Source organism: Scyliorhinus torazame, chromosome 21, assembly GCF_047496885.1.
Source record: "Scyliorhinus torazame isolate Kashiwa2021f chromosome 21, sScyTor2.1, whole genome shotgun sequence".
NCBI lineage: Eukaryota > Metazoa > Chordata > Chondrichthyes > Carcharhiniformes > Scyliorhinidae > Scyliorhinus > Scyliorhinus torazame.
This window is the reverse complement of record NC_092727.1, coordinates 126,150,522-126,177,124: the sequence shown is the minus strand read 5'-3', so window position 1 is coordinate 126,177,124 and position 26,603 is coordinate 126,150,522. Positions and strand designations below refer to the sequence as shown.

Sequence of the window (26,603 nt, the reverse complement as noted above, 5' to 3'; positions counted from 1 at the left end):
TGGGTAAACATGACAGCCGATTTGTGCACTTCAAAGTCTGACCAGCAGAAAATAAATAAATGTCCAGTTATTTGTATTGGGTGACGTTTGCTGAAGAATCAATGCTGTTTAGGACACTGGAAAATTGACCCTCCTCTTCTTCAAACATACAATTCAATCTTCTGTATCCATTTGAATAGCTTTGCTTTAACCAAACATCCAAAGATGGCACTTCTCACAATGAACCATCCCTTCATGATAAACTGTCAACCTAGATCATATATTCAAGGGATCCAGTGGAGCTTGACCCGACACCCCATGACTCAGAAAATACTACCATTGTGCCAAGCTGACACAACAATGCAGCACTTCCAACATAGCAAAACGCCCCAAAGCGCCTCAGAGGTGCCATCAAGAAAATGAAGATATTAATTGAGAAGGCTGACCAACATTTTGGATCAGAAGGTTGGTGGGGAGCCAGTGTCATTATCATTACAGGCCAGAAAGGGGCCATTCGGCCCATTGTGTGCGTGCTGGTTCTCTGTAAGACCGACTCAGCGAGTCCCGGTCTCTCATCTCCTTGCACTGGCTCCTTCCCCAATCATAGAATCTGCGGCACGGAGACCAAACTGGTCCACCTCAACCAAAAAGCCCATCAAATGCCTGCATTTGGCCCATATCCCTCTAAACCTTTCCCATCCATGTATCTGTCCAAATGCCTAATAGAAACTATCTTCTGATAGTTGCCCAGTTCTCTAATTGAAAAGCAGGGTTGAATCTGCCTCCACCACACTCAGTGGGCAAGAATGTGAAGGCTTTAGCAGTGAATCTGCGGATTTGGGCATGCGTGCTCCAGAATTCCTCACAATCAGGAACACAAGTTCAGACAAGAATGTCTTCAGGTACAATCGCTCGACTGATTTCCTTCGGGAGGCGGGCGAAGCAAGGAGAAAAATGATAAAACTTTTGCTCAGCAGGTTGGTTGCAGTTTGCGCCACCCCTTTGGCCGCCGGCTGAGATTTGGACGAAAAACTCTCCTCCGCCTGCAAGCTTTGTTTAGTGCTCCCACTTCAACCCAACCCAATCTGCCGGCTCCCATTGGCCGCGGCGGCTGTCAATCAGGCACAATGCGCCTTTAAAGCCCGCCCCCGGGGGAACCCTTTATTCTGATTCGCCGTTTGGAACGTCAATCAACTGCACGCGTGCTTTCACTCCAACCCGTGGGACAAAAATCTCGAAGGCCGATCGCCAACGTTTGTATTCAACAGCGCGCTTTTTCGTAATTACCTGCAATTTCTTCGGTGCGTTCGACCGACGATTGCATTTCGCGTCAGAAACCCTTGCATACCTTTATCCCATGTCCCCACCCTTCTGTGCCATGATTAGAGAGTTCAGACGTTTGTAGTCCCGCCCCCCTCCGCCCGGACCGATCCTCCATTGGCTAGCCGTCCCGTCAATCACCCCATGCCCGGTGTCTATTGGCTGGCCTCTCCTGTCAATCAGGGCCCGCCTGGGCGCTCGGGCGCAATTTGAAGCGGGGGAGCTCGAGCGGCGGCAGTTGGGAGGGTTGCCGGGGAGAGAGAGAGAGCGGGTCTGGGAGAAGCGGCGTGAGGGGTTCTTTCCCGGAGCTTGGGGGTGATTCCTGACAGGAACATGCTGCCTGACAGCAAGTGAGGGGCGCCGTGGACGGGCTATAAGTCGCGGGGTGGTTGGGTTTGGGTGGGGGAGTCTGTCCCCAGCCGTCGAGCTCCCCCTTTGACAGCTCGAGCGCTGCCTCCCCCACCCCTCAAAACTCCCCTCTGGGCGTTTGCAAAGGTAATTTCAATTCATTACTCCCACTTTTGTTTATGTTTTGGCATGCATTATCTTTAGAAATGTGTGACTCCAATAGCCAGGCGAATAATTGTGAGGCGAATGTTGGAGTCTGGATCCTTGTGAGTGACAGCTGACTGGCGCCAAAACAAAAGCTGGAGCTGTCAGGGGGGAAGAGGGCGGGCAGCTTGTCCCATCTGTCTGAGCCACACATTGCACCGTCTGCATCTATATAAACCCTGCCCAAATACCTTCACATTTTCACTTCAGCACACTTTGTTCCATGCGCTGCACCAGTTGTTGAATCCTCTTTTGGCATTTGTTTTTGGTATTTCTTGTTTCAAATAAATCTCCCCTCAATAAGCTCAAGTTACCCCCAAAACAATTCCTAAACATTGGTGATCTTGTCCCTGCAGCTCCACTCTTGACCTGTTTGTTATATTTAGCATCTTGATCATGCCCAACGTTGGCGTTGGTATGTTAAATTTAATGGTGATGGATGAATGATTGATTAAACATCTTTTCCCTTGTCTTCTAGAATTTTGATGGTTTGCGGAGCCTGAAGGATGGTGCTGGTCGCCAGTCTTCCTGACCATGTCATTCAGAACGCGATGGTGAAGATCACAGATGAACGTTGATGACCAGTGATAAATTGCTGCTTTTTGTCACAGGGCAATCACTGTTTTAAACAAAAAAAAAGTTTTTTTTAACGTGATTTCACAAAATGAGCTTTGGCTGATGGTCCGTTTTGTGTCGATTCTTGGGATATAATCTGAGGATGAAGGTGGTAAGAATTACATGAATTACTGAAGCTGATTTCAATTGAAAAATGATGGCTACCCAAACAAAACTATCATCAAAATTTAATCAAGCAGGAAGACAAAACCTGACTGGAACAGTTAACACGGTATGAAAAGTCCAGTGCCAATGTATGCTTTGCTTTTTTTCTATGTTTATGGTGGCATTTCTTTGTTTTCCTGTTTCATGGGGTAAGGCTGGTCTGTTCCTTGAATAACTGGTTATAATATTAAGTTGCATTCACACATTGAAAAATCTGCAATTCAGTTTATAACAGAAGATCAAAGCTGTTTTCTAAATATCTGGTTTTAATATTAGTTAACACCTGGAAGTGTAAAGCTTAAGGATTATTATGCATCTTGGTTTTATGTGCTCCTGCTTAGAGCCATGGGACCTTTTACTGCATTAACGGTATTATATACTTGCAAGTTGTTTGTCCTTTTATGCACAATCTTTGTACAAATTCTTCATTGAATGCATAAAATTTGATTTGAGAACTGAAGAAATCACTTCTGGTGTTGCTGTAATTGTTTTTTTTAAACAGGTTACTTCTGTTCAGTGAATTGTTTTAGTGTTTAAAAAATAGATTTAGTAATGTAATGTAATTAAAATGCAAGTGTGAAATTAGGAATAACATTATAATGATCAATTAATTTAAATTTAGTACAGTGCATTAGACTCCTGGGATAATTTGGCCAAATCAAACAACTATGGAACAAAAACTAGTGATTTGCCTGAACAATACAAACAAACCTTGATACAATTATATGTACAATATCAACAACAATAATGTGAATTTATATAGCATCCTGTAACAGGAAAATATCTCCAGGTGCTTCACAGGCACAACTGTTGAGGTAAAGGTGAAGTTATTAAGATGGGTGACTAAAAGTTTGGTTAAAGAGGTTGTTTCTAAGGAGGCGAGGCAGACCAGTTTAGGGATTAGAAGGGTTTTGTTTGTGCTGACAGTGTATCTGAGGTGGAAGTATAAAATATAATCCAGCACCATCCTGCATTCTTTGTCTTCTGGGAAAACACTGAATTGCAGATGGGTTACTCCATATTTGCTCTTTGAAATAAGAAAGATATAATTTTCCACATAGTGAAGATATTTAAAGTATTTTCTGCTCATGTGAAGGCATAGAGTTTGTGGAAGTACGGTTTCAGAGTCCTGGTTTCCTTCCACTACTTGTCCAATTTTATTTTAATGTTAATGGCGAATGCTGGTAGATTATTTGATTGGGAGCATCATAGTAAAGCCACATTCTATTCTTAACTGGTCATCTGCACTTTCAACAAGGTTGCTGAATAGTGGCTGATTTTCTTTTTAACTTTGCAGCAGTGAGGCCAATTGTAGCCCTAATCATTGCTCTGGCTAAGACCAACTAACCTGGTTGGACTGGGGATTGAATCTTGGATGTTCATGGCTTGTATAGTTCGTCAATTCACCGGGAGCATTGGGAAGCTAAATTTTTTTACGAAAACGTGGTCTCTTTTAAACTGGGACAGCACATTTCTGAAACAGAACAAACTACCCGAGCACAGAACATTTGACCACTAGCCTGAAACATCACAGATTGGAGTGGCAGAAGTTTAATTTCCCTACTCTAGTTCTTGATCTCAGCTTACACAGGTAGTATTGCACAGCAGCCAAGTATCTCCCTGCTTGAGCAAATCAGTGTGAGAATTATCATTGAGCTGATCTTGTGCAACATTTGGCAGCCAGGCGAATAGGACTTTTGATATTCTTATGAAAGGATATTCTTTCATTGTTTAATCTTGTTTGGTGTGACATACCAAGCTCGCAGCAAACAGAGGGATAAAATAATAATGAATAAAAATGTGGATATGTATGTTCACAACAAAGAATTGTATGAATACTTTAATATTCTAGATCAAATTTTAAAAACTTTGACCATGTACTGAGCTGAAATTATCATCAGTTTGGTTTTAAAATTTAATTGTAAAGTTTAATTGGCCGTTGGAATATTTGGAAGTATGAAGCAAGCAGCAAAATAATGGTAAATCTCTACAGTGATGGGCTAGGTTGTCAAAGTGTAGTTTCAGATTTCTTTTCATGGTGATAGATAAAAAGGACTCGCAAAACAGTTCATATTCAATTTAAAAAAATCATTGATTCTTTTAAAGCAAACTTAAAAAAAAAAAACCAAATTGTCGGAAGATGTTGAGTCTTATTTTATACCATAATTATATTCTAATCAAAAGGATATACCTTGTAAATACAAACCATACATGTAGCATTTATATTTGATGAAATGAACCGATTGCCTACCATCACAAGGGTCAAATTAGTGTGCGTATTGTCAGATGTAAATTGTAGTTTTTCAGACTAGGAAGTTTTGTATTTTCAAAATGATTGCTAGTCTTTTCATTTCATTTTATTATTTGTATGTTGCAATATCTTGGAATATTTAATTTTGAACTGCTTTTGAGTGTACCTTTATTCTTTCACCAAGAATTTCATACTTCAGTTTGGAATATTCCTGTCGTACATTCCTTTTGTTTTGTTACTTGTATCATAACTGGAAATTATTCATAATTACAAATAAATGTTGCTTTGTATACTGAAGTAGAAATTGCTATATTATAACTCGACAAACTCCTATCTGATGCCCCTGTGTGAATACATACCTTGTAAATGCCTAGGGTCCTGGCACCTCCTTTGAAAACTCCATGAGTTATCTTGTATGGTTGATTTGTAAAACAATAGAATGTGAAGGCTGTGAATTGCTGAGGGCTGGGGAGAGGTTGATCAGGTTTTCCCAAAACAAATTTCATCTGTCACTTCTATTTAATCGGATGAGCTTACGGAAAATAAATGTAATTTTCTCACTCAGTTGCAATATTAATGTAAATGTTTGCAGAACAATATTTTGGTGGATATCCTACATTTGCTTTTATTTTCAGCTGGTATTATCTTCAGTTCTTTTATTGGTTATGCAGTGCATGAGCTTTAACCAAAAATATTCTGGTGTTCGAATCATAGAATCATAGAATACCTGCAGTGCAGAAGGAGGTTATTCAGCCCGTTGAATCTGCACTGACCCTCTGAAAGAGCACGCCACCCAAGCCCACTCCTCCGCCCTATTCCTGAATCTTGTAACACCATCTGACCATTGGACACTAAGGGGCAATTTATCATGGCCAATTCACCTAACCTGCACATCTTTGGACTGTGGGAGGAACCAGAGCACCTGGAGGAAACCCACGCAGACACTGGGAGAACATGCAAACTTCACAGACAGTCACCCAAGGTTGGATTCAAACCTGAGTCCCTGGTGCTGTGAGGCAGCAGTGCTAACCACTGTGCCACCATGCCGCCCCATGGCAAGTATTTGAATGCAGACCATAAAGTTTCAGTTTTGCTAGAACTTGTCTATCAACATTAATCAGCTCAATGAATTACTGCAGGTGATTAAGGAGCAGTAATGTTTTTCTCAGACAATTAGCCTGTGGAATTACTAATTACAATTCTCCAATCAATTGGCAGATAAATATTTAACTAAATGTACAGCACTGTTTCTGAGCTGAGGGAATTGCAGTGTTGGATTTTTTTTGTCCACTTAGTATTTGATCTTGTGTTGGCTAAAGTATATATGATGAGCTTGATCAATTATTTGTTGTAGTATGAATAAAGACAGGTACCAGCTGGTTGAAGGAAAGTTTCATCAATCTGGTGTACCTGGTTTCTTTTTAAAAGAGACGTTTTTCGGCAATGGGAGAAACATTTTCTTCATACTTGGAAAATTAACATTTAAACTATTTTAAGTATAGCAGATTAGAATATAAACAACATGTTATCTTTGTATTTTTGGAAACAATTGATTAAATGGATCCTAAAGTTGAAACAAATTGTTAGGGAGCCTAACGTATTGATGCATGGGCAATGACCACTAAAGCGAGGTTGTTGTCCAACTGAAGGCTTTAATAAGCTAGATGTTTCCAGCAGCTCGGGTACAGAATGAAGGCTGCTGGGGCGGCATGGGCTCTTGTACCCCACCTAGCAGGGCGGACCTACCATACAGCTTGACCAATAGGAAGCATACAATATCTACCAATGGTGTTCCAGCATTACCAGGTACCGTAATACTTCTACACAGACTACCACATTCACCCCCTGTTAAAAAGAGTCCGGCGGGGGTGGTGGCCTGATACTACAAACATGGCAACATGGTAGAATTAGTTATGGAGGTACCGTAATACCTCCGTACAGCGTTTAGTAACTATTTACAATTCTATTAACTATTTACAATTTATGATTTAAATTTACAATTTAAAATGAAGCAATCAGTCGATCGGGGGCCCTGGTCGTCCTCTGTGATCGTCGGAGCTTCGGTGGTGACTCCGGTGGAGGCTCGGGCACCCGTGACTCCAGGAGCGTGGCCTCGATCTCTGTGGCAGCTTCAACACCCCTAGACGGCGCTGGTGGAGAAAACGGTTGACCTGGGAAGGGAGCGCCTGCAGGGTGCGTCGGTGGGTGGGTGGGGCCTCGACGGGGCCGGCGGAAGGATTGATCCTCCTGTAAGGTGCCCTGGTGGAGGGGAGGGTGGGACTGGTGGCTGGGGTGTGCGCAGGGCTCCGGCGGGCGCCAGGTCTCTTAGGGAGACTATCTTGTCGGCCGTCGGGGTACGCCACGTAGGCGTACTGGGGGTTAGCGTGGAGAAGATGGACCCTCTCGACCAATAGGTCCGACTTGAACGCGCCCGCACGTGTTTTCGGAGCAGGATGGGTCCGGGAGCTGCCAGCCAGGCCGGGAGTGAGGTCCCAGAGGAGGACTTCCTGGGGAAGACAAGGAAACGTTCGTGAGGTGTTTGGTTGGTTGTGGTACAAAGCAATGACCGGATGGAGTGGAGGGCATCCGGGAGGACTTCCTGCCAGCGGGAGACGGAGATTCCTGGACCGTAGGGCCAGTAGGACGGTCTTCCAGACAGTTCCGTTCTCCCTCTCTATCTGTCCGTTACCCCGGGGGTTGTAACTGGTCGTCCTGCTCTAGGCGATGCCCTTGCTGAGCAGGAATTGACGCAGTTCGTCGCTCATAAAGGAGGACCCCCTATCACTATGTATGTAGGCGGGGAACCCGAACAATGCAAAGATGCTATGGAGGGCCTTGATGACGGTGGTTGCGGTCATGTCGGGGCAGGGGATGGCGAATGGGAACCGGGAGTACTCGTCAATCACATTCAGGAAGTACGTGTTGCGGTCAGTGGAGGGGAGGGGACCTTTGAAATCCATGCTGAGGCGTTCAAAGGGACGGGATGCCTTTATCAGGTGTGCTTTCTCTGGCCGGTAGAAGTGCAGATTTGGCAGTCCCTGGTGGCTGTCCTGACCTCCTCGATGGAGTAGGGCAGGTTGCGGGTCTTGATAAAAGTGGAAAAAGCGAGTGGCCCCCGGGTGGCAGAAGTCCTCGTGGAGGGCTCGGAGGCGGTCCACTTGTGCGTTGGCACATGTGCTGCGGGACAGGGCATCAGGAGGCTCGTTTAGCTTCCCGGGACGATACAAGATTTCGTAGTTGTAGGTGGAGAGTTCGATCCTCCACCGCAAGATCTTATCGTTTTTTATCTTGCCCCGCAGTGCATTGTCGAACATGAAAGCTACCGACGGTTGGCCAGTGAGGAGAGTGAATCTCCTGCCGGCCAGGTAATGCCTCCAATGTCGCACAGCATCTACTATGGCTGGGCCTTCTTTTCGACTGAGGAGTGGCGAATTTCGGAGGCATGGAGGGTACATGAGAAGAAGGCCACGGGCCTGCCCGCTTGGTTGAGGGTGGCCGCCAGAGCTACGTCAGACGTGTCGCTCTCGACCTGGAAGGGGAGGGACTCGTTGATAGCGTGCATCGTGGCCTTTGCAATGTCCGTTTTGATGCGGCTGAAGGCCTGGCGGGCCTCTGTCGACAGGGGAAAAGCTGTGGATTGGATCAGGGGACGGGCCTTGTCCGTATAGTTGGGGACCCACTGGGCGTAGTAACTGAAAAACCCTAGGCAACGCTTCAGGGCCTTGGGGCAGTGAGGGCGGGGGAATTCCATAAGGCGCATGCGCTCGGGGTCGGGGCCTGTAACTCCATTTCGCACTACGTAGCCGAGGATGGCTAGGCAGTCGGTGCTAAACACTCATTTATCCTTGTTGTATGTAAGGTTAAGGATCTTTGTGGTCTGGAGGAATTTTCGGAGGTTGGTGTCGTGGTCCTGCTGGTCGTGGCCGCAGATGGTGACATTATCGAGATACGGGAATGTTGCCCGTAAACCGTACCGGTCAACCATTCGGTCCATCTCGCGCTGGAAGACCAAGACCCCATTGGTGACACCGAAGGGAACCCTTAAGAAGTGATAGAGCCGCCCATCTGCCTCGAAAGCAGTGTATTTGCGGTCACGAGTGCGGTTGGGGAGCTGGTGGTAGGCGCACTTAAGATCCACCGTGGAGAAGACCTTGTTATGCGCGATCCTGTTTACCAGGTCGGATATGCGGGGGAGAGGGGTACGCGTCCAGCTGTGTAAACCTGTTGATGGTCTGACTGTAGTCGATGACCATCCTATGCTTCTCCCTGGTCTTTACCACCACTACTTGAGCTCTCCAGGGACTGTTGCTAGATTCAATAACTCCTTCCCTCAGTTGCCTTTGGACCTCTGACCTAATAAAGATCCGATCCTGGGCACTGTACCGTCTGCTGTGGCGACGGGTTTGCAATCCGGGGTGAGGTTCGCAAACAGGGAAGGCGGATCGACCTTGAGGGTCGCGACGCTGTAGACAGTGAGGGGGGGTATAGGGCCGCTGAATTTGAAAGTTAGACTTTGGAGATTACACTGGAAGTCTAAACCTAGGAGAGGTGGGGAAGGACGTAGAGCCGATAATTTTTAAACTCCCTTCCCTGGTCTGTGAGGTTTGCTACACAAAATCCCTTTATCTCTACTGAGTGGGAACCGGAGGCCAGGGATATTTTTTGATTAACGGGGTGGACGAGGAGAGAACAGCGTCTTACCGTGTCGGGGTGTATGAAGCTCTCCGTGCTCCCAGAGTCGATTAAGCAGGACGTCTCGTGCCCATTGATAAGTACAGTCGTTGTAGCAGTTGAGTGTTCGAGGCCGGGACTGATCCAGAGTTACCGAGGCTAATCGCAGCAGTTGAGTGTTCTCTTCGGGCGGTGTGTGGTCAGCCGAGCTGGGGTCCTGGGGGTCCATCCAAGATGGTGGCTCCCATTGGTCGCACATGGCTGGAGGTGCACAAAATGGCGGCGCCCATCCATCTAACGTGGCGTCCGCGTGACAAGATGGCGGCGCCCGGGGGCCGCACGTGGCTCTGGAGTAGGAAGATGGTGGCGCCCGCTGGCCGCACGGGGACCGTGGAGAGGTTTGTGGAGGCGGTCTGCATTCGCCGCCGGAGACCGCGGAAATGTAGACAATAGTTTTAAATGAGGTGTCATTTGGTTTCCCAGGATCTCCGAAGTTTGGCTGAGTGGAAGCTGTGCGGGGGGGGGGGGAGAGAGAGAATGGAGAGGAGTTTCTATCAAACTGTTGTGAAATATGAAAAGGGTGGGAACATTTTGATTCCAACAAATCTCAGCCTTAGTGAAAACACATTGTTCAGTTAATGCTCTCAGCAACATTCCATTCTAATGTTGACTCATACTCTAATGTTGGATACACCTATATGTAAACCTTAACACACTTTTAGCAAAATGGGCATGAAAAAACAAAACGGACCCACAGGATCAAGATGCTTTTCTACAAGGTCCTCAGCACATTGCTGCAAAGCCCAGTCATTCTTGCATCTATGAAGAAAAAAAAGGTCAATAATTTCCAGCACCAGTGTTTACAACACATCTTGGGGATCACATGGAAAGTCGCAGTGACCAATGAAGCAGACCTTTTCTAGGGAAATCATACAGAACATGCTATGGCTAATCCTTAGAATCCCTACAGTTCAGAAGGAGGTCATTCGGCCCATTTGAATCTGCATATGCCCATTGACCCTCTGAAAGAGCATCGTACCTAGGCCCATTCTCCTGCTCTATTCGCGTAACCCCGCCTAACCTGCATATCTCTGGACTGGGGGGGCAACTGGAGGAAACCCGCGCAGACACTGGGAGAACGTGCAAACTCCACACAGTCACCCAAGGCTGGAATTGAACCCTGGTCCCTGGCGTTGTGAGGTAGCAGTGTTAACCACTGTGCTGCCGCCGAGCAAAGACCGCTTCGCTGGCTTAGCAGTTTACATAGGATGGAATATGGCTGCATTCCCAAAGGGGATGCTATACAGGGAGCTGGTCTGTGACGAGAGACCAGCAGGGCATCCAAAGCAGCGATTCAAGGATGCTGTCAAAGAGATATAAAGTCCTCCACATCAATCAGGACAAGTGGGAAATTCTATCTGATGGATACAAATGGTGACACTAGCAGGAATGTGCCACCACAACAACATATGATTTCCAAAGCAACCCCTACAAAAAGATGTCAGCAGAGATCATGCCACATCATCAGCAAGGGACAAAGTCATGTGGCATTTGTGGCAGACTTTGTTTTTCCAGAATCTGTTTCTTTCAGCCATCAGGAGTGCAGCAGGTCATCTCATCTGACCTCACCAAAGTGCTGCGCCTGCATTCCCATGTCTCAGAGATAGTAGGATGCCAATTAGGGCTTTTTTACTTTGTTGTTTGGACTGTTGAGGGAATAGTGGGGAGAGGGGAGGATACAACACACAGGCTGACCGGTGAGCTCCAGGCTCCACCCTCTGTCCTTTACCGGTCATATGGCTCTGGTCTGTTGAAATCCCAGCACAGTAAGCCACCCTTATTTGCTATGCTGTCCGCTGAACCCCTCAATTTGAACTTAACCTTCTCCAACTGGTGGAAGTTATACAGGTCCCCTAGTTCTGCTGCCACCCCCGGTGGCATTGTCGTCAGCCATTCCAACAAAATCCTTTGCCGGGCAACCAGAGAGGCGAAGGCCACAACATCAGCCTTCCTCCCCTCCATCACCTCTGGCATTCTGATATTCCAAAAATCGCCACCATAGGGTCCGGCCCGACCTCTGCCCTCATAATCTTTGCTAGCGTCCCGAACACTCCCGTCCAGTATCTATCTAACTTCTCACACCCCCAGATCATATGCGCGTGGTTTGCTGGTCTTTGCCCGCACTTCTCACACTCCTCTACCACCCTCTGAAAGAGCCCATCATCCTCACCCGAGTCATGTGTATCCTGTGCACCACCTTAAATTGTATCAAACTCATCCTCGCACATGAGGAGGTCGAATTCACCCTGTGCAGCTCCACACTCCGCAACCTATCTTCTCCCCCCCCCCCCCCCCCTCAACTCCTCCCATTTCTCCTTGATCCTCACCACTAGTGTTTCTACCCTGATCCCCGCCACCCGTATATATCCCCAATCCTATCCTCCCCTTCCACGACTGAAAACGGCAACCATTCCAATAGGGTATACTTGGCAGCCTGGGAAACCCTTTCCACACCTGTGTGAAGTCCCTCACTTGTAAATACCTAAATTCTCTTCCCTTCGGGTGCTCTACCCTCTCCCGCAGCTCTTCCACACTTATTTTTAATTTTTAAAAATTTTTATTTTTAAAATGTTTTTATTCTTCATTTTCACATTTTCCTTCAAAATTTACACCCCACCAACAGGCAACAAACGGTAACAAATACAAAGTCAATACCCTTAACATCAACAACGATCCCATCCTCCCACCATCCCACCCAACTTTCAATATCTGCCTCAAATAAAACAAACCCTCCCATGGTGGGAGAAACAAAAAACAAAAGCGAAAATGTCCGGAATTGCCCATGGCCACCATTAACCGATAGAGTCGCGCCCCCCCCCCCCCCCCCCCACGACAACACTCCATACCATCCAACCTCCAAAAGAGTACCGTAAATGACACCCAACTCCTTCCCCTCCGCTTCCTCTTGCAAAACTCCTCCCCCCAACCTCTGTTCCTTCCCCCCAACTTCCACCCCGGCTAGACCACTCGGACCCTGTTCTGCCAGGTTCCGATGGCCGCAGCCCCTCCCTCCACCTCACTCCCGTTCACTGGCCGGCTTAAACCGGCCAGCGTGGAGGCCCCCGCCCGGGTCCCTTTTCCCCCTTGCCCGGCCCCAGGAAAAACCCAGAAGTCCCCTTTTAGCACACAAACCCCGCATATCCACCTATGCCCCAAAGAGCCCTCATTCCGACTGAAAGTCCCATTTCTTCCCATGTCCAAATATACACAACGTTGGCTCCTATAGCCCATACACCAGCACGCAGTGAAACAAAAAAGAAACAAATACAGTCATGAGGCTACATTGGTACATGACTGTGGTGGTATGTATCGGGTAGTACGGTACCTGTGAAGCCGAGAGGCTATTGGCTGACAGGTCCCAGGTCCTGGTTGGATCTGCCGCCTGATCCGCCCAGAAAGGCGGAGTACAAGAGTCCGAGTTCTCCCAGCAGCCGCATTCTGTAACTGAGCTGCTGGGGAACAAGTCTTGCTGAATAAAGCCTCGATTGACTTCATCACTTCTCGACTTGAGTGAGTAATTGTTGCGTTACAATTTATTAAGCAAGCTTAAAAAGACTATGGAGCTCCGGATCGCCCCGGAGTGTCTGCGAAACAGCCCCCATGCAGCAAACTCGGCGGCCGTGTTTAAACACTGGCTAGCATGTTTCGAAGATTACTTTCGAACGGCCCCCGGCCGGACCACGGAAGATAAGAAAATGCAGGTCCTGCATTCCAGGGTGAGCCCGGAGACCTACACGCTCATCGAAGACGCGGAGGATTTCCCGACGGTGCTCGCCATGCTGAAAGGAGTCTACATTCGGCCCATAAACCAGGTCTATGCACGCCACCAACTCGCGACGAGACGGCAAATCCCCGGAGAATCGCTCGCGAATTCTACAGCGCACTGTTGATTTTGGGAAGGAACTGCAACTGCCCGTCGGTGAGCGCAAACGAGCACACAGAGCTCCTAATCAGGGATGCTTTTGTGGCAGGTATGACTTCTTCTCAAATTCGCCAAAGATTGTTAGAGAGAGACTCGTTAGGACTCACAGAGGCACGGGCCCTTGCGGCCTCCCTCGACGTGGCCTCACAAAATGCCCGCGCCTATGGCCCCGATCGCGTGGCAGCCCCTTGGGCTCCGTGGACCCCCGTTGCGACCGACTCCCCGGCACCCCCCCTAGCCCCCCGCAAGCCTGCGCGGCTAGAGCACCAGACCATCCCGGTGGGCCCCGCTGCTATTTTTGCGGGCAGGCGAAACACCCCCGGCAGTGTTGCCCAGCCCGCTCAGCTATTTGTAAGGGCTGCGGCAAAAAGGGGCATTACGCAGCGGTGTGCCAGTCCCGGGGGGTTGCCACAATCTCTGGGGGAGAACGGGGACAGCAGACTCAACCCCCCCCCCAGCGATCCATGTGCGGCCCACGGGCGCCGCCATTTTGGGTCCCGGACACCACGCGGGGAGGATGGGCGCCGCCATCTTGTGCCCCCCCCCCCCGGCCACGTGCGATCCGTGGGGGCGGCCATTTTGTCCACCCCCGACCGCGTGCGATCCATGTACGCCGCCATCTTGGCTGATAGCCAAGGACCCCAGCATAGACGGCTCCACGGGGTCGGAAGAAAGCGCCACGATGCAACAACCAAGACTGGCTTCGGTGACCCTGGACCAATCGCGGCCACGGACGCTCCAAAAGGCAACAACAACGGTGCTGGTCAACGGGTACAAGACGCCATGCCTAATCGACTCTGGGAGCACGGAAAGTTTTATCCAGCCGGATACGGTAAGACGCTGTTTTCATTCCATTCGTCCAAGCACCCAAAAGATTTTCCTGGCAGCGGGATCCCATTCTGTAGAGATCAAAGGGTTCTGCATCGCGAACCTAACGGTGCGAGGGAGGGAGTTTAAGAATTATAGGCTTTATGTCCTTCCCCAACCCTGCGCTCCCACTCTCTTAGGGTTAGATTTCCAGTGTAACCTCCAGAGCCTAACGTTCCAATTCGGCAGCCCAATACCCCCACTCACTATCTGCAGCCTCGCGACCCTCCAGGTTGAACCGCCTTCCTTGTTTGCGAATCTCACCCCGGATTGCAAACCCGTCGCCACTAGGAGCAGACGATACAGCGCCCAGGATCGGATGTTTATCCGGTCTGAGGTCCAGCGGCTGCTGAAGGAAGGCATAATCCAGGCCAGCAATAGTCCCTGGAGAACCCAGGTGGTAGTTGTGAAGACCGGGGAGAAGCAGAGGATGGTCATAGACTATAGTCAGACCATCAATAGGTACACGCAGCTTGATGCGTACCCTCTCCCCCGCATATCCGACATGGTCAATCGGATTGCACAGTACAAGGTCTTTTCCACCGTGGACCTCAAGTCCGCATACCACCAGCTCCCCATCCGCCCGAGTGACCGCAAGTACACGGCCTTCGAGGCAGACCGGCGGCTCCACCATTTTTGAAGGGTCCCATTTGGCGTCACGAACGGAGTCTCGGTCTTCCAACGGGAGATGGACCGAATGGTTGACCAGCACGGTTTGCGGGCCACGTTCCCATACCTCGACAATGTAACCATCTGCGGCCATGACCAGCAGGACCACAACGCCAACCTCCGCAAATTCCTCCAGACCGCTAACACCCTGAACCTCACCTATAACGAGGAAAAATGCGTTTTTAGCACCAACCGTCTGGCAATCCTGGGATACGTAGTGCGCAATGGAGTGATAGGCCCCGACCCCGAACGCATGCGCCCCCTTATGGAATTTCCCCTCCCCCACTGCTCCAAAGCCCTGAAACGCTGCCTGGGCTTCTTTTCGTATTACGCCCAGTGGGTTCCCCAGTACGCAGACAAGGCCCGCCCGTTAATCCAGTCCACTACCCTTCCCCCTGTCGACAGAGGCCCGCCAGGCCTTCAGCCGCATCAAAGCGGATATCGCAAAGGCCACGATGCACGCAATCGACGAGTCCCTCCCCTTCCAAGTCAAGAGCGACGCATCCGATGTAGCTCTGGCGGCCACTCTCAACCAAGCGGGCAGACCCGTGGCCTTTTTCTCCCGAACCCTCCAGCCTCAGAAATCCGCCACTCCTCAGTGGAAAAGGAAGCCCAAGCCATAGTGGAAGCTGTGCGACATTGGAGGCATTACCTGGCCGGCAGGAGATTCACTCTCCTCACTGACCAACGGTCAGTAGCCTTTATGTTCGATAATGCACAGCGTAGTAAAATCAAGAATGACAAGATCTTGAGGTGGAGGATTGAGCTCTCCACCTATAACTATGAGATCTTGTATCGTCCCGGAAAGCTGAACGAGCCGTCCGATGCCCTATCCCGCGGCACATGTGCCAACGCACAAGTAGACCGCCTCCAAGCCCTCCACGAGGACCTCTGCCACCCGGGGGTCACTCGAGTCTATCATTTTGTGAAGTCCCGCAACCTCCCCAATTCTGTTGAGGAGGTCAGCACAGCCACCAGGAACTGCCAAATCTGCGCAGAGAGCAAACCGCACTTTTTCAGGCCAGATAGAGCGCACCTGATAAAGGCTTCCCGTCCCTTTGAACGCCTCAGTTTGGATTTCAAAGGCCCCCTCCCCTCCACCGACCGCAACGCATACTTCCTAAACGTGGTGGACGAGTACTCCTGTTTCCCCTTCGCCATCCCCTGCCCTGACATGACAGCGGCCACAGTCATTAAAGCCCTCGGCACCATCTTTACACTGTTCGGTTTCCCGCCTACATACATAGCGACAGGAGGTCCTCCTTCATGAGCGACGAACTGCGTCAGTTCCTGCTCAGCAAGGGCATTGCCTCGAGCAGGACGACCAGCTACAACCCTCGGGGGAACGGTCAGGTAGAGAGGGAGAACGGTACGGTCTGGAAGACCGTCCTACTGGCCCTACGGTCCAGAAATCTCCCAGTTTCCCGGTGGCAGAAAGTCCTCCCGGATGCCCTCCACTCCATCCGGTCGCTGCTGTGTACCACCACTAGCCAAACGCCTCACGAGCGCCTCCTTGTCTTCCATAGGAAGTCCTCCTCCGGAATGTCACTGCCGACCTGGCTGGCAGCCCTGGGACCCATCCTGCTCCGAAAGCATGTGCGGACGCACTAATCGGACCCGTTGGTCGAGAGGGTTCACCTTCTCCACGCAAACCCTCAGTACGCCTACGTGGCGACCAGTCAACAGGGAGAAATGCCTGTTTAGCACCGACCGTCTAGCCATCCTCGGCTACATAGTGCGAAATGGAATGATAAGCCCAGACGCCGAACGCATGCGCCCCCTCATGGAGTTCACTCTCCCCCACTGTGCCAAAGCCCTGAAACGCTGCCTGGGCTTTTTCTCTTATTACGCTCAGTGGGTCCCCAACTACGCGGACAAGGCCCGTCCAGTCCATGGTTTTTCCCCTGTCGACAGAGGCCCGCCCTGGATTATGCCTTCCCTTAGCAGCCGCTAGACTTCTGACCGGATAAAAGATCGGTCCTGGACGCTGTACCGTCTGCTCCTAGTGGCGACTGGTTTGCAATCCGGGGTGAGGTTCGCGAGCAGGGAAGGCGGATCGACCTTGAGGGTCGCGAGGCTGCAGATAGTGAGTGGGGGTATTGGGCCGCTGAATTTAAACGTTAAACTCTGGAGGTTACACTGAAAATCCAATCCCAGGAGTGTGGCAGCGCAGAGGTGGGGAAGGCCGTAAAGCCGGTAGTTCTTGAACTCCCTCCCCTTCACCGTGAGGTTCGCGATGCAGAACCCTTTTATCTCTACCGAATGGGACCCTGCCGCCAGATACATTTTTTGATTACTTGGGTGGATCGGAAGGGAACAGCATCTTACCGTATCGGGATGAATAAAACTCCGTGCTCCGAGTCGATCAGGCAGGGCGTCTCGTACCCGTTCATAAATACTGTCGTTGTTGCTGTTTGGAGCGTTCGAGGCCGCGACTGGTCCAGGGTCACAGAAGCCAGTCGTAGTTGCTGCATCGGGGCATTTTCTTCAGGCCCCGTGGGGCCGTCCATCCCGGGGTCCTTAGCCGTCAGCCAAGATAGCGGCGTCCATGGGTCGCACACGGTCGGGGGTGGACAAGATGGCGCCGCCCATGGATCGCACGTTGCTTGCGGAGCCCAAAATGGCGGCGGCCATCCCTCCCGCATGGAGTCCAGGACCCAAGGTGGCGTCGTCCGCTGGCCACACATGGATCGCTGGGGGGGTTTGAGTTTGGGGTTCTCCCCCGAAGATTGCGGCTACCCCCCAGGCCTGGCACACTGCTAAAAGGGGCCCCTTTTTGCCGCACCCTTTACAGAGGGCCGAGCGGGCCGGGCAGCCCATTTGAGGGTGTTTCCTTTGCCCACAAAAGCAGCAGCGGGGCCCCCCCGGGTGATCTGCCGCTCTGGCAGCGCAGGCCTGCTGGGGGGGCGGGGGGGGTCCCGGGGGTTCGGTCGCGGCGGGGGTCCACGGTGCCCAAGGGGCTGCCGCGCGGTCGGGGGCGTAGCCATATCGAACGAGGCAGCGAGGGCCCGTGCCTCTGAGACCTAGTGCGTCTCTTTCCAGCAATCGCTGGCGAATTTGGGATGAAAGCATACCTGCCAAGAACGCAACTCGGACCAGTAGCTCAGTGTGTTCGTTAGCCGAAACCGATGGGCAGTTGCAGTTTCTCCCCAGTATTAACAGCGCACTGTAGAATTTGTACAGCGATTTCCCCAGGGATTTGCCGTCTCGTCGCGAGCTGGTGGCGTGCGTAGACCTGGTTGACGGGCCGAATGTAGATTCCTATCAGCATGGCGAGCACCGCCTGGAAATCGTCCGCATCTTCTATGAGAGTGTAGTTTTCCGGGCTCACCCTGGCATGCAGGACCTGAATTTTCTGTTCTTCTGTAGGTATGCCGGGGGCCGTTCGGAGGTATCCATGAAAACACGCTAACCAATGTTTAAAGGTGGCCGCTGAGTTTGCCGCGTGGGGACTGATTCGCAGACACCCCGGCATGATTCGGAGCTCCATGTCCTTTAAAGTTTGCGTAAGAAATTGTAGCACAATCAATGACTCACGAGACGAGATGAGAAGGAGTCAAACGATGGCTTTATTACCCAGACTTGTTTCCCAGCAGCACAGTTACAGAATGCGGCTGCTGGGAGAACCCGGGCTCTTATACTCCGCCTTACTGGGTGGAGCCAGTAGGCGGCTGATCCAATCAGGACCCAGCGTCTATCCTCCAATAGCCTCTCGGCATCACAGGGTACCTTAATACCCCTAATACATACCCCCACAGCCGGGTAAACGTCTGGCCTCTGGGCCATCCCCGACTTCATCCCTTTGTGCTTTCCATTACCTCTCCCAGCCTTCGAGGCTCCTCTAACGCCTGCCTCCTCCTCACCCAACTGTGGGAATTCCAGCCCATCCAAAAACTGCCCCATACCCCCTTCCTCACCCCCAGATCGGCCCTGTATAATTCCTCATCGTATTCCCTGAACGCCTCATTTATCTTCCCCGGCCCCAACACTCATCCCCCTTCCCTATCCATCCCCTCAAGATTTCTATGGATGCGGTCTGCCTCCATAGCTGGTGGGCTAGCATGCGGCTCGCCTTCTCTCCATATTCATACTGCACCCCCCTCGTCTTCCGTAGCTGCCCTTCTCATCATCTGCCTATTAAACTTCCTCTGTAACTTCTTTCTCTTCTCAAATACCTCCACGGTGGGGGCCCTCGAATACTTCCTGTCCACTTTGACTATTTCACCCAATAATCGTTCATACTCCTTTCTCCCTTTCCTATCCCCATGCGCCTTGAACGAGAAAATCTCCCCCTGAATGTGACCGCTGACACCTCCCAATGTTGGTTCAAATCCACGTACTCCTTAATCACCAACCGCACTTTATTGCAGAACCCCCTGTCCTCTAACAGCCTCGAGGTTAACCTCTATCCCGGCCTCCGCTCCCGCCCCGAGTTAAGCCGAACTACCAGCCAGTGTGGCGCGTGGCCCGAGATTACAATCCCTGCGTATTCTGCCCCCACCAACACCTCATGGCTCACCACAAAAAAATTGATTCTGCAGTATACCTTGTACACATGAGAGAAGAAGGTGTACTCCCTCTCCTCCGGGTTCTTCAATCTCCACAGGTCTACCATACCCATCCTTTCCATAAACCCACCCAGCTCCTTCACCATCTGCAGCCTTCCCATTGACCTGGGGCTAGACCTGTCCACCCTTGGCTCCAGCGCACAATTAAAGTCCCCTCCCATGATCGACTGATGTGTGGCCAAGTCCGGAATCGCCCCTAGCAGCCCCCTCACGAACCCCACCCTTCCAGCACCCCACTCACCATCACGTATCTCCCACCCGAGTCCAGCACTTCCTTGGCACTTACAAACCCTGTCTTTTTACTCAACTGAATGTCCCCGCCCCCGCCCCCGGTAACTTTGAGTCAAACATGGAGTGAAATACCTGACCCACCCTCCCTTTCTCAACCTAACCTGATCCGTCACCCACCTCACTTCCGTTCACCGGCATTATCTGGCAGCTCCCGCCCGAAGGCTCCTCCTATCTACCCCCCTTTCCTCCTTGATGTGTGTTCTCCCCCAGTTTATGCTCTTTAATAAAGTCATTGACCTCCTCTGGGGTTTCAAAATAGTACCTCCGGCCTTGATAAGTCACCCATAGTTTTGTCAGGTACAGCACCCCGAACCTGATCTGCTGTCCGTAGAGAGCCGCCTTATCCCTGATAAACCCAGCACACCTTTTTACCAGCTCCGCTCCAATGTCATGGTATATTCAGACCTTGTTCCCCTCCCATTCACAGTTCCCTTTCTCCCTGGCCCAGCGCAGAATCTTTTCCTTTTTCACAAATTTGTGGAGCCTTACAATCACTGCCCGAGGCGATCCCCCGCTCTTGGCTTCTGCCAGCCCTGCAAGCATCCTCGAGACCTATCTGGTGGCACTCGTCCTCACCTCCAAGCAGGCCGACGATACTCAGGTTTTGCTTTCTAGATCTGTTCTCTTGCTCCTCTACCTTTGCTCTGAACGACTTGCAAAGGTCCCCCACCAGCTCTGCCTCCAATGCCATCATCCGATCACTGTGGTCTGACATCGCCCCCTCCATCTCCCGGATCTGTGACCCCTGTGTCTTCAAACATTTCTCGACTCTCTCCATCGAGCCTTTCAGGGGTGCACCGCTCCTTCGATCGATCTTCCTGCATTTCCTTTAGTTGTTGGTGGAACTCCTCTTTGATAAACGGCATTAGCTGCTCCAACCTGCGACGACCCTTCCCCCTCCGCCATCTTTCAAAGTACTACCGTGCCACAAGTCTCTTCCAATTCCTTGGCCAGGTCTTTAACCTTCTGCCGGGTCTGGCAACCAACAGACACGGCACCCGGGAGGGAACCTCTCCTCCACACCTTCAACTACACTTTCCCATCAAAATTCTCCCGTTTTCGAGTAAAAAGATCTCAGATCCACGCCTTCAAGCCAGAGCTGCCCTGTGTATGACCACTCACTCCATGACTGCCAGCAGAAGTCCTCGATGCAGGACTTTACTGGAAAGAATTGGAGTACTAATTTTTCTTTTCGAAAAGCTATTCTGAAGTTGCTTTTTGTTCATGCAACAAATTTTTTTAACGCAGTAATATGTTTGCAGTATAATAACATAATTACTGTGGTCGAATATGAATTTAGTGCTGTGGTTCCCTTCAGGTTGAATTTCTAGTTTGCTCTATGCTGATGTGAAAAAACTGAACAAAGTATTAGAGCTTCCGACTGGAAGGCAAATAAATTTGGATGCTATATTCTTCTGAGGCAATTCATAGATGGGTTCCTTATTGTTGGCTGCAAATTGGCATAAGTGAAAAGTAGTTAGGCACGATATTTGTGACATTGGAATACAAGGGCGTGCGGTAAGAGAAATCTGTTTTTCAAACTTTGTTTTATTTTATACGTTACTTAATCGTTGTGGTACCATTCATCTGGAAGGAGTCAAAACTTTGGTTTTTGTAGTTGATGTAAATCCTCATGAAAATTATTTTTACATTAGGGATTAAGGTGGTGTTTGATTTCTGCTCCCCAACCAATGGAAAGGTTGCCTCACACTTGTGTCATTCTTTCGAATTAGAGCTCTTATAGACCTATGGACTTTGTGCAGGACGTATGTAGCCTATTTCCTGAACTACCCAGGTTTGCCCATCATACTTTTATTAGTTCATTAATCTATCCCTACTGTTACGATCCCATGGGCTATTGCATGGACAATTCCAGCCCCACTTGACCTGGAATTTCAACACAACTGAAATTAGTAAATATTTCTTAGAAAAATGCCCAAAAGTTTTGGCCATTAGTTGCCCAATAACTTCAGTCACCATGTTTGTAAATGTAATATATTTTTAATATATTTTCAATTTGGGCTCCAGGTGGTTGTCTAGCATACCTTCCTTCAATTTAGGCTTTGCATTTGCGATTTTCACTGTACATTCATGCAGATACTCTGTACAGATATGCATCTTTTCTGGAAAAACATGAGGGAGAGAGCAGCTTCGTTCCTCTGAGCTTCCAGGACCCCAACTTCTTCCCTGATTCTCTGAAAATCATCCCACTTTGGTCGATCAAAGAGAGCCAGCATGGATTTGTGAAGGGATGGTCATGCCTGATTAATCTTATTGAATTTCTGAGGAGATGACTAAGGTAGTGGACAGGAGAATATCTATGGATGTCATTTATATGGACTTCCAAAAGGCATTTGATAAAGTCTCTCACAAGAAACTGTTAACTAAGGTGGAAGCCCACAGAGTTTATGGGCACATTATTGACATGGTTGGAAACTGGTTGAGTGGCAAGGTGACAGAGTGGGGATAATGAGTAATTATTCTAATTGGCAGGAGGTGACTAGTGGGGTACCACAGAGATCTGTGTTGTGGTCTCAATTATTCACACTATTCATTAATGACTTGGAAGATGGTATAGAAAGTCATGTATCCAAATTTGCGGATGAAGAGAAGTTAGGCACTTGGGCTGACAAGTGGCAAATTACATTCGCGCCACACAAGTGCTAGGCAATGACCATCTACTACAAGAGAGGATCTACCCACCGCCCGTTGACATTCAATGGCATTACCATCGCTGAACCCCCCACAATCAACTTCCTGGGGGCTAGCATTGATCAGAAACTGAACTGGACTAACCACATTAATACTGTGGCTACCGGGCATGCCAAAGACTAGGAATCCTACGGTGAGTAACTCACCTCCTGAACCCTCAAAGTTTGTCCACCATCTACAAGGCACAAGTCAGGAGTGTAATGGAATGCTCTCTGCTTGTCTGGATGAGTGCAGCTCCAACATCACTCAAGAAGTTCGACACCATCCAAGACAAGGCAGCTCACTTAATTGCTCCCCCTTCCGCAAGCATTCAAACCCTCCACCACCACCGACGACCAGTGGAAGCGATGTGTACCATCTACAAGATGCACTGCAGTAACTCACCAAGGTTCCTTAGACAACACCTTCCAAACTCACAACCATTACCTCCTACAAGGACAAGAGCAGCAGATACCTGGGAACCCCACCACCTGGAGGTGTCACTCACCACCCTGACTTGGAAATATATCACCGTTCCTTCATGTTGGTGGGGCAACATCCTGGAACTCCCTCCCTAACAGCACAGTGGATGTACCTACACCTCCAGGACTGCAGCGGTTCAAGAAGGCAACTCGCCACCACCTTCTGAAGGGCAACTAGGGATGGGCAATAAATGGTGGCCTAACCAGTGACGCCCACATTCCGTAAATGAATAAAAAAATGGTGGCATTGTAGACAGCCTAGATGATGGCTTTTATGATGGAATTTAATGCAAGCAAATGTGAGGTTATCCATTTTAGACCAAAACAAAGATTGAGCAGAGTACTTTCTAAATGGATAGACGTTAAGTACAGTGGATGTCCAAAGAGACTTGGAGGCTCAGGTGCATAGATCCTTAAAATGCCAGGACCAAGTGTAGAAAATAATCAAAAAGGCGAAAAGAATGCCTTTATATATAAAGGATTGGAATACAAAGACATGGGTTATGCTGCAGCCATGCAAAACCCTGGTTCGACATACTTGGAGGGAGCAGTTCTGGGCATCACACTTGGGAAGGATATTTTTGTCTTGGAGGAAGAGCAACATAGGTTTACAAAAACGATACCTGGATTACAAGGGCTGAGTAGTGAGAAGAGATTACTCAAATTATACCTGTTATTGCTAGAATTTAGAAGGTTAAGGGGTGATCTGATCGAAGTATTCAAGATATTAATAGGGAAAGACAAACTCTACCCTATTTCCACTGGTTGGAGTTTCTAAAACTAGGGGGCATAGTCTAAATTAGGGCTAGACCGTTCAGGAAAGATGTTAGAAAGCACTCCTTCATTCAAAGGGTGGTAGAGGTTTTGGAACCGTCCCATAAACATCAGTTGAAGCTAGACCAGTTATTAGTTTTAAATCTGAGATAGATTTTTGTCAAGCAAAAATATTAAGGGATATGGGTCAAAGGCAGTAAATGGAGTTAGGTCAGATCAGCTGTCATTTAATTGAATGGCGGGACAGGTTAGAGGGGCTGAGTAGCCTATTCCTGTTGTTCTCAGACGGTGACCCCTCTTTTGACACCCCACCATCTGGAACATTCTTCTTGATTCTACCCTGTCTATTCCTGCTTAAAATGTTTGAGATCCCCGACTTTCTTCTGAACTCGGTGAATACAATCCTAACCAACTCAATCTCTTCTCATACGTCAGTCTTTCCATCCCAGGAATCGGTCTGGTAAAGCTTGTCTGCACTCCATCTAGAGCAAGAACATCCTTCCTCGGGCAAGGAGACCAAAGCTGTACACAATATTCCAGTGTGACCGCACTAAGACCCTGTATAATTGCAACAAGACATCCCTGCTCCTTCACTCTAATCCTCTCGCCAACATATCCTTTGCTGCCTTTACTGCCTGCTGCACCTACATGTTTACCTTCAGTGACTGGTGTACGAGGACATCCATGTCTCGTTGCACAATTTATGGCCAATCAGATAATCTGTCTTCCTGTTTTTGCTATTAAAGTGGCAACGTCACATTTGCCCACTTACTTCAGCTTAAATCACACTGAAGATCTCTGCATCCTCCTCACCGATCATACTCCCACCCAGCTTTGTCATCTGCATTTAGTTCCCTCATCTAAATCATTAATATATACAATGAACAGCTGGGTCCCAGCTCTGACCCCTGTGGTACCCCACTAGTTACTGCCTGCCATTTAGGAAAAACATTTGTTCCAACTCTGTTTCTTGTCTGCCAACCAGTTTTCTATCCATTTAAATACACCTACCCCTAATCCTATGCATTTAATTTTACATGCTTATCTTTTATTTGCGACTTTGTTGAAAGCCTTCTGAATGTATAAATAAAACGCATCCATTTGCTCCCCTCATCAACTCTATTAGTTAATCCCAGAAGAATTCCAGTAGATTTGTCAAGCACACTCTACTATAACATTTTTGATAATGGATTCTAGAATTTTCCCCAAATCGCCATCAGGCGTATTGGTCTAAATTCCCTGTTTTCTCTCTACCTCCCTTTTTAAATAGTGAGGTTACATTAGCAACCTTTCAACTGTAGTAGGTACTGTTCCAGAATTTCAGATGACCACCAATACATCCACTATTTCTCTGGCCACTTTCTTAAGTACTCTGGGGTGTAGATTATCAGGCCCTGAGGATTTATCACCCTTCAATCCTATCAGTTTCCCTAACACTATTTCCTCCCTCTTACCAAACCCTGTGTTCACCACCATTTCTGGTATCTTATGTGTCCTCCTTTGTGAAGTGTCATGTGAGTGTCCCTTTAAGAAAGGTTTTGTTTGACCACATGGCTTGTAGCACGGCTTCAGTGATGTCACTTGTGGGTGGAGCTGGGCTGTGGCTGTCAGGTGAGAGGGGGTTTAGTGTTTGGGTTTCAGTTTCGGTTTGTTGCTTTGGATTGCAGAAGAAAAAAGTGTTTCCCTGTTTTCTTTGTTTTTATTTTACAACTGTTCCAGTGAACTGAAAGCACATTGGGTGTGAAAAACTGCCTTAGTAACTTTAAAGATAGAGTTGCTTTCCAGAAGGAGTTTTGAATCTGCTGATTGGAGGCTGGATCTCGGAGAAAGGACAGTCCCATTCAAGTGAGATTACCGTGTGCTGGGCCATATCCTTGAAAGGGATTTTGGTGTATTGGATTTTATATTACATAGAATTTACAGTGCAGAAGGAGGCCATTCAGCCCATCGAGTCTGCACTGTCTCTTGGAACGAACACCCTACCCAAGGTCCACACCTCCACCCTATCCCCATAACCCAGTAACCCCACCTAATCCCCATAACCCAGTAACCCACCCAACACTAAGGGCAATTTTGGACACTATGGGCAATTTAGCATGGCCAATCCACCTAACCCGCACACCTTTGGACTGTGGGAGGAAACCGGAGCACCCGTAGGAAACCCACGCACACACGGGGAGAATGTGCAGACTCCGCACAGACAGTGACCCAATCCGGGAATCGAACCTGGGACCCTGGAGCTGTGAAGCAATTGTGCTATCCACAATGCTACCGTGCTGCCCACAAAATTGAATTGGAACAGCAGCTAAGGGGAATTCATTAAGAGTTATATGCAGAGATTACTGTATCTGTTGTGTGTTTTTCATGTTTGTAATTGAGAACAACTTCGTCCTAACTTTTTTATATATGTTAACTACATCCTTAGAATAAACTTTGTTTTGACAAAAGCGCCTAGGAAGTCTGATGAATCAAAAGCGCCTAGGAAGTCTGATGAATCAAAAGCGCCTAGGAAGTCTGATGAATCACACCTGAAGTGAAGGCTCTTGTGCTCATCCTAGCCAAATTCAACATAAACGTTATAGGTCAGGTGAGCTTGATAATACACTTTGGAGTTTCGCAGACCTGGCCCATAACAGAAGACAGATCCAAAGTATATATTTATATGGTCAGCCATTTCTTTGTTCCCCATTATAAAATCCCCAGTTTCTGACTGTAAGGGACCTACA

General features: G+C 48.9%; 1 protein-coding gene across 5 annotated transcripts in view; it reads left to right on the top strand.

The window, feature by feature from the left end:
- The first annotated feature begins 854 nt into the window (after positions 1-854).
- The window catches only part of arhgap23a (Rho GTPase activating protein 23a), a 606,368-nt gene continuing 580,619 nt past the window's right edge, over positions 855-26,603 (top strand). Inside the window, exons 1-2 of one of the 5 annotated variants that reach the window (XM_072487495.1) lie at positions 855-956; positions 2,330-2,698. In XM_072487495.1, coding sequence (XP_072343596.1) covers positions 2,621-2,698 — 78 coding nt within the window. In that variant the 5' untranslated portion in view covers positions 855-956; positions 2,330-2,620. Of the gene's footprint in view, positions 957-979; positions 1,281-1,490; positions 1,795-2,329; positions 2,699-26,603 lie in introns of those variants that run through there. The other 4 variants (XM_072487494.1, XM_072487496.1, XM_072487493.1 and 1 more) reach the window with 4 other exon arrangements.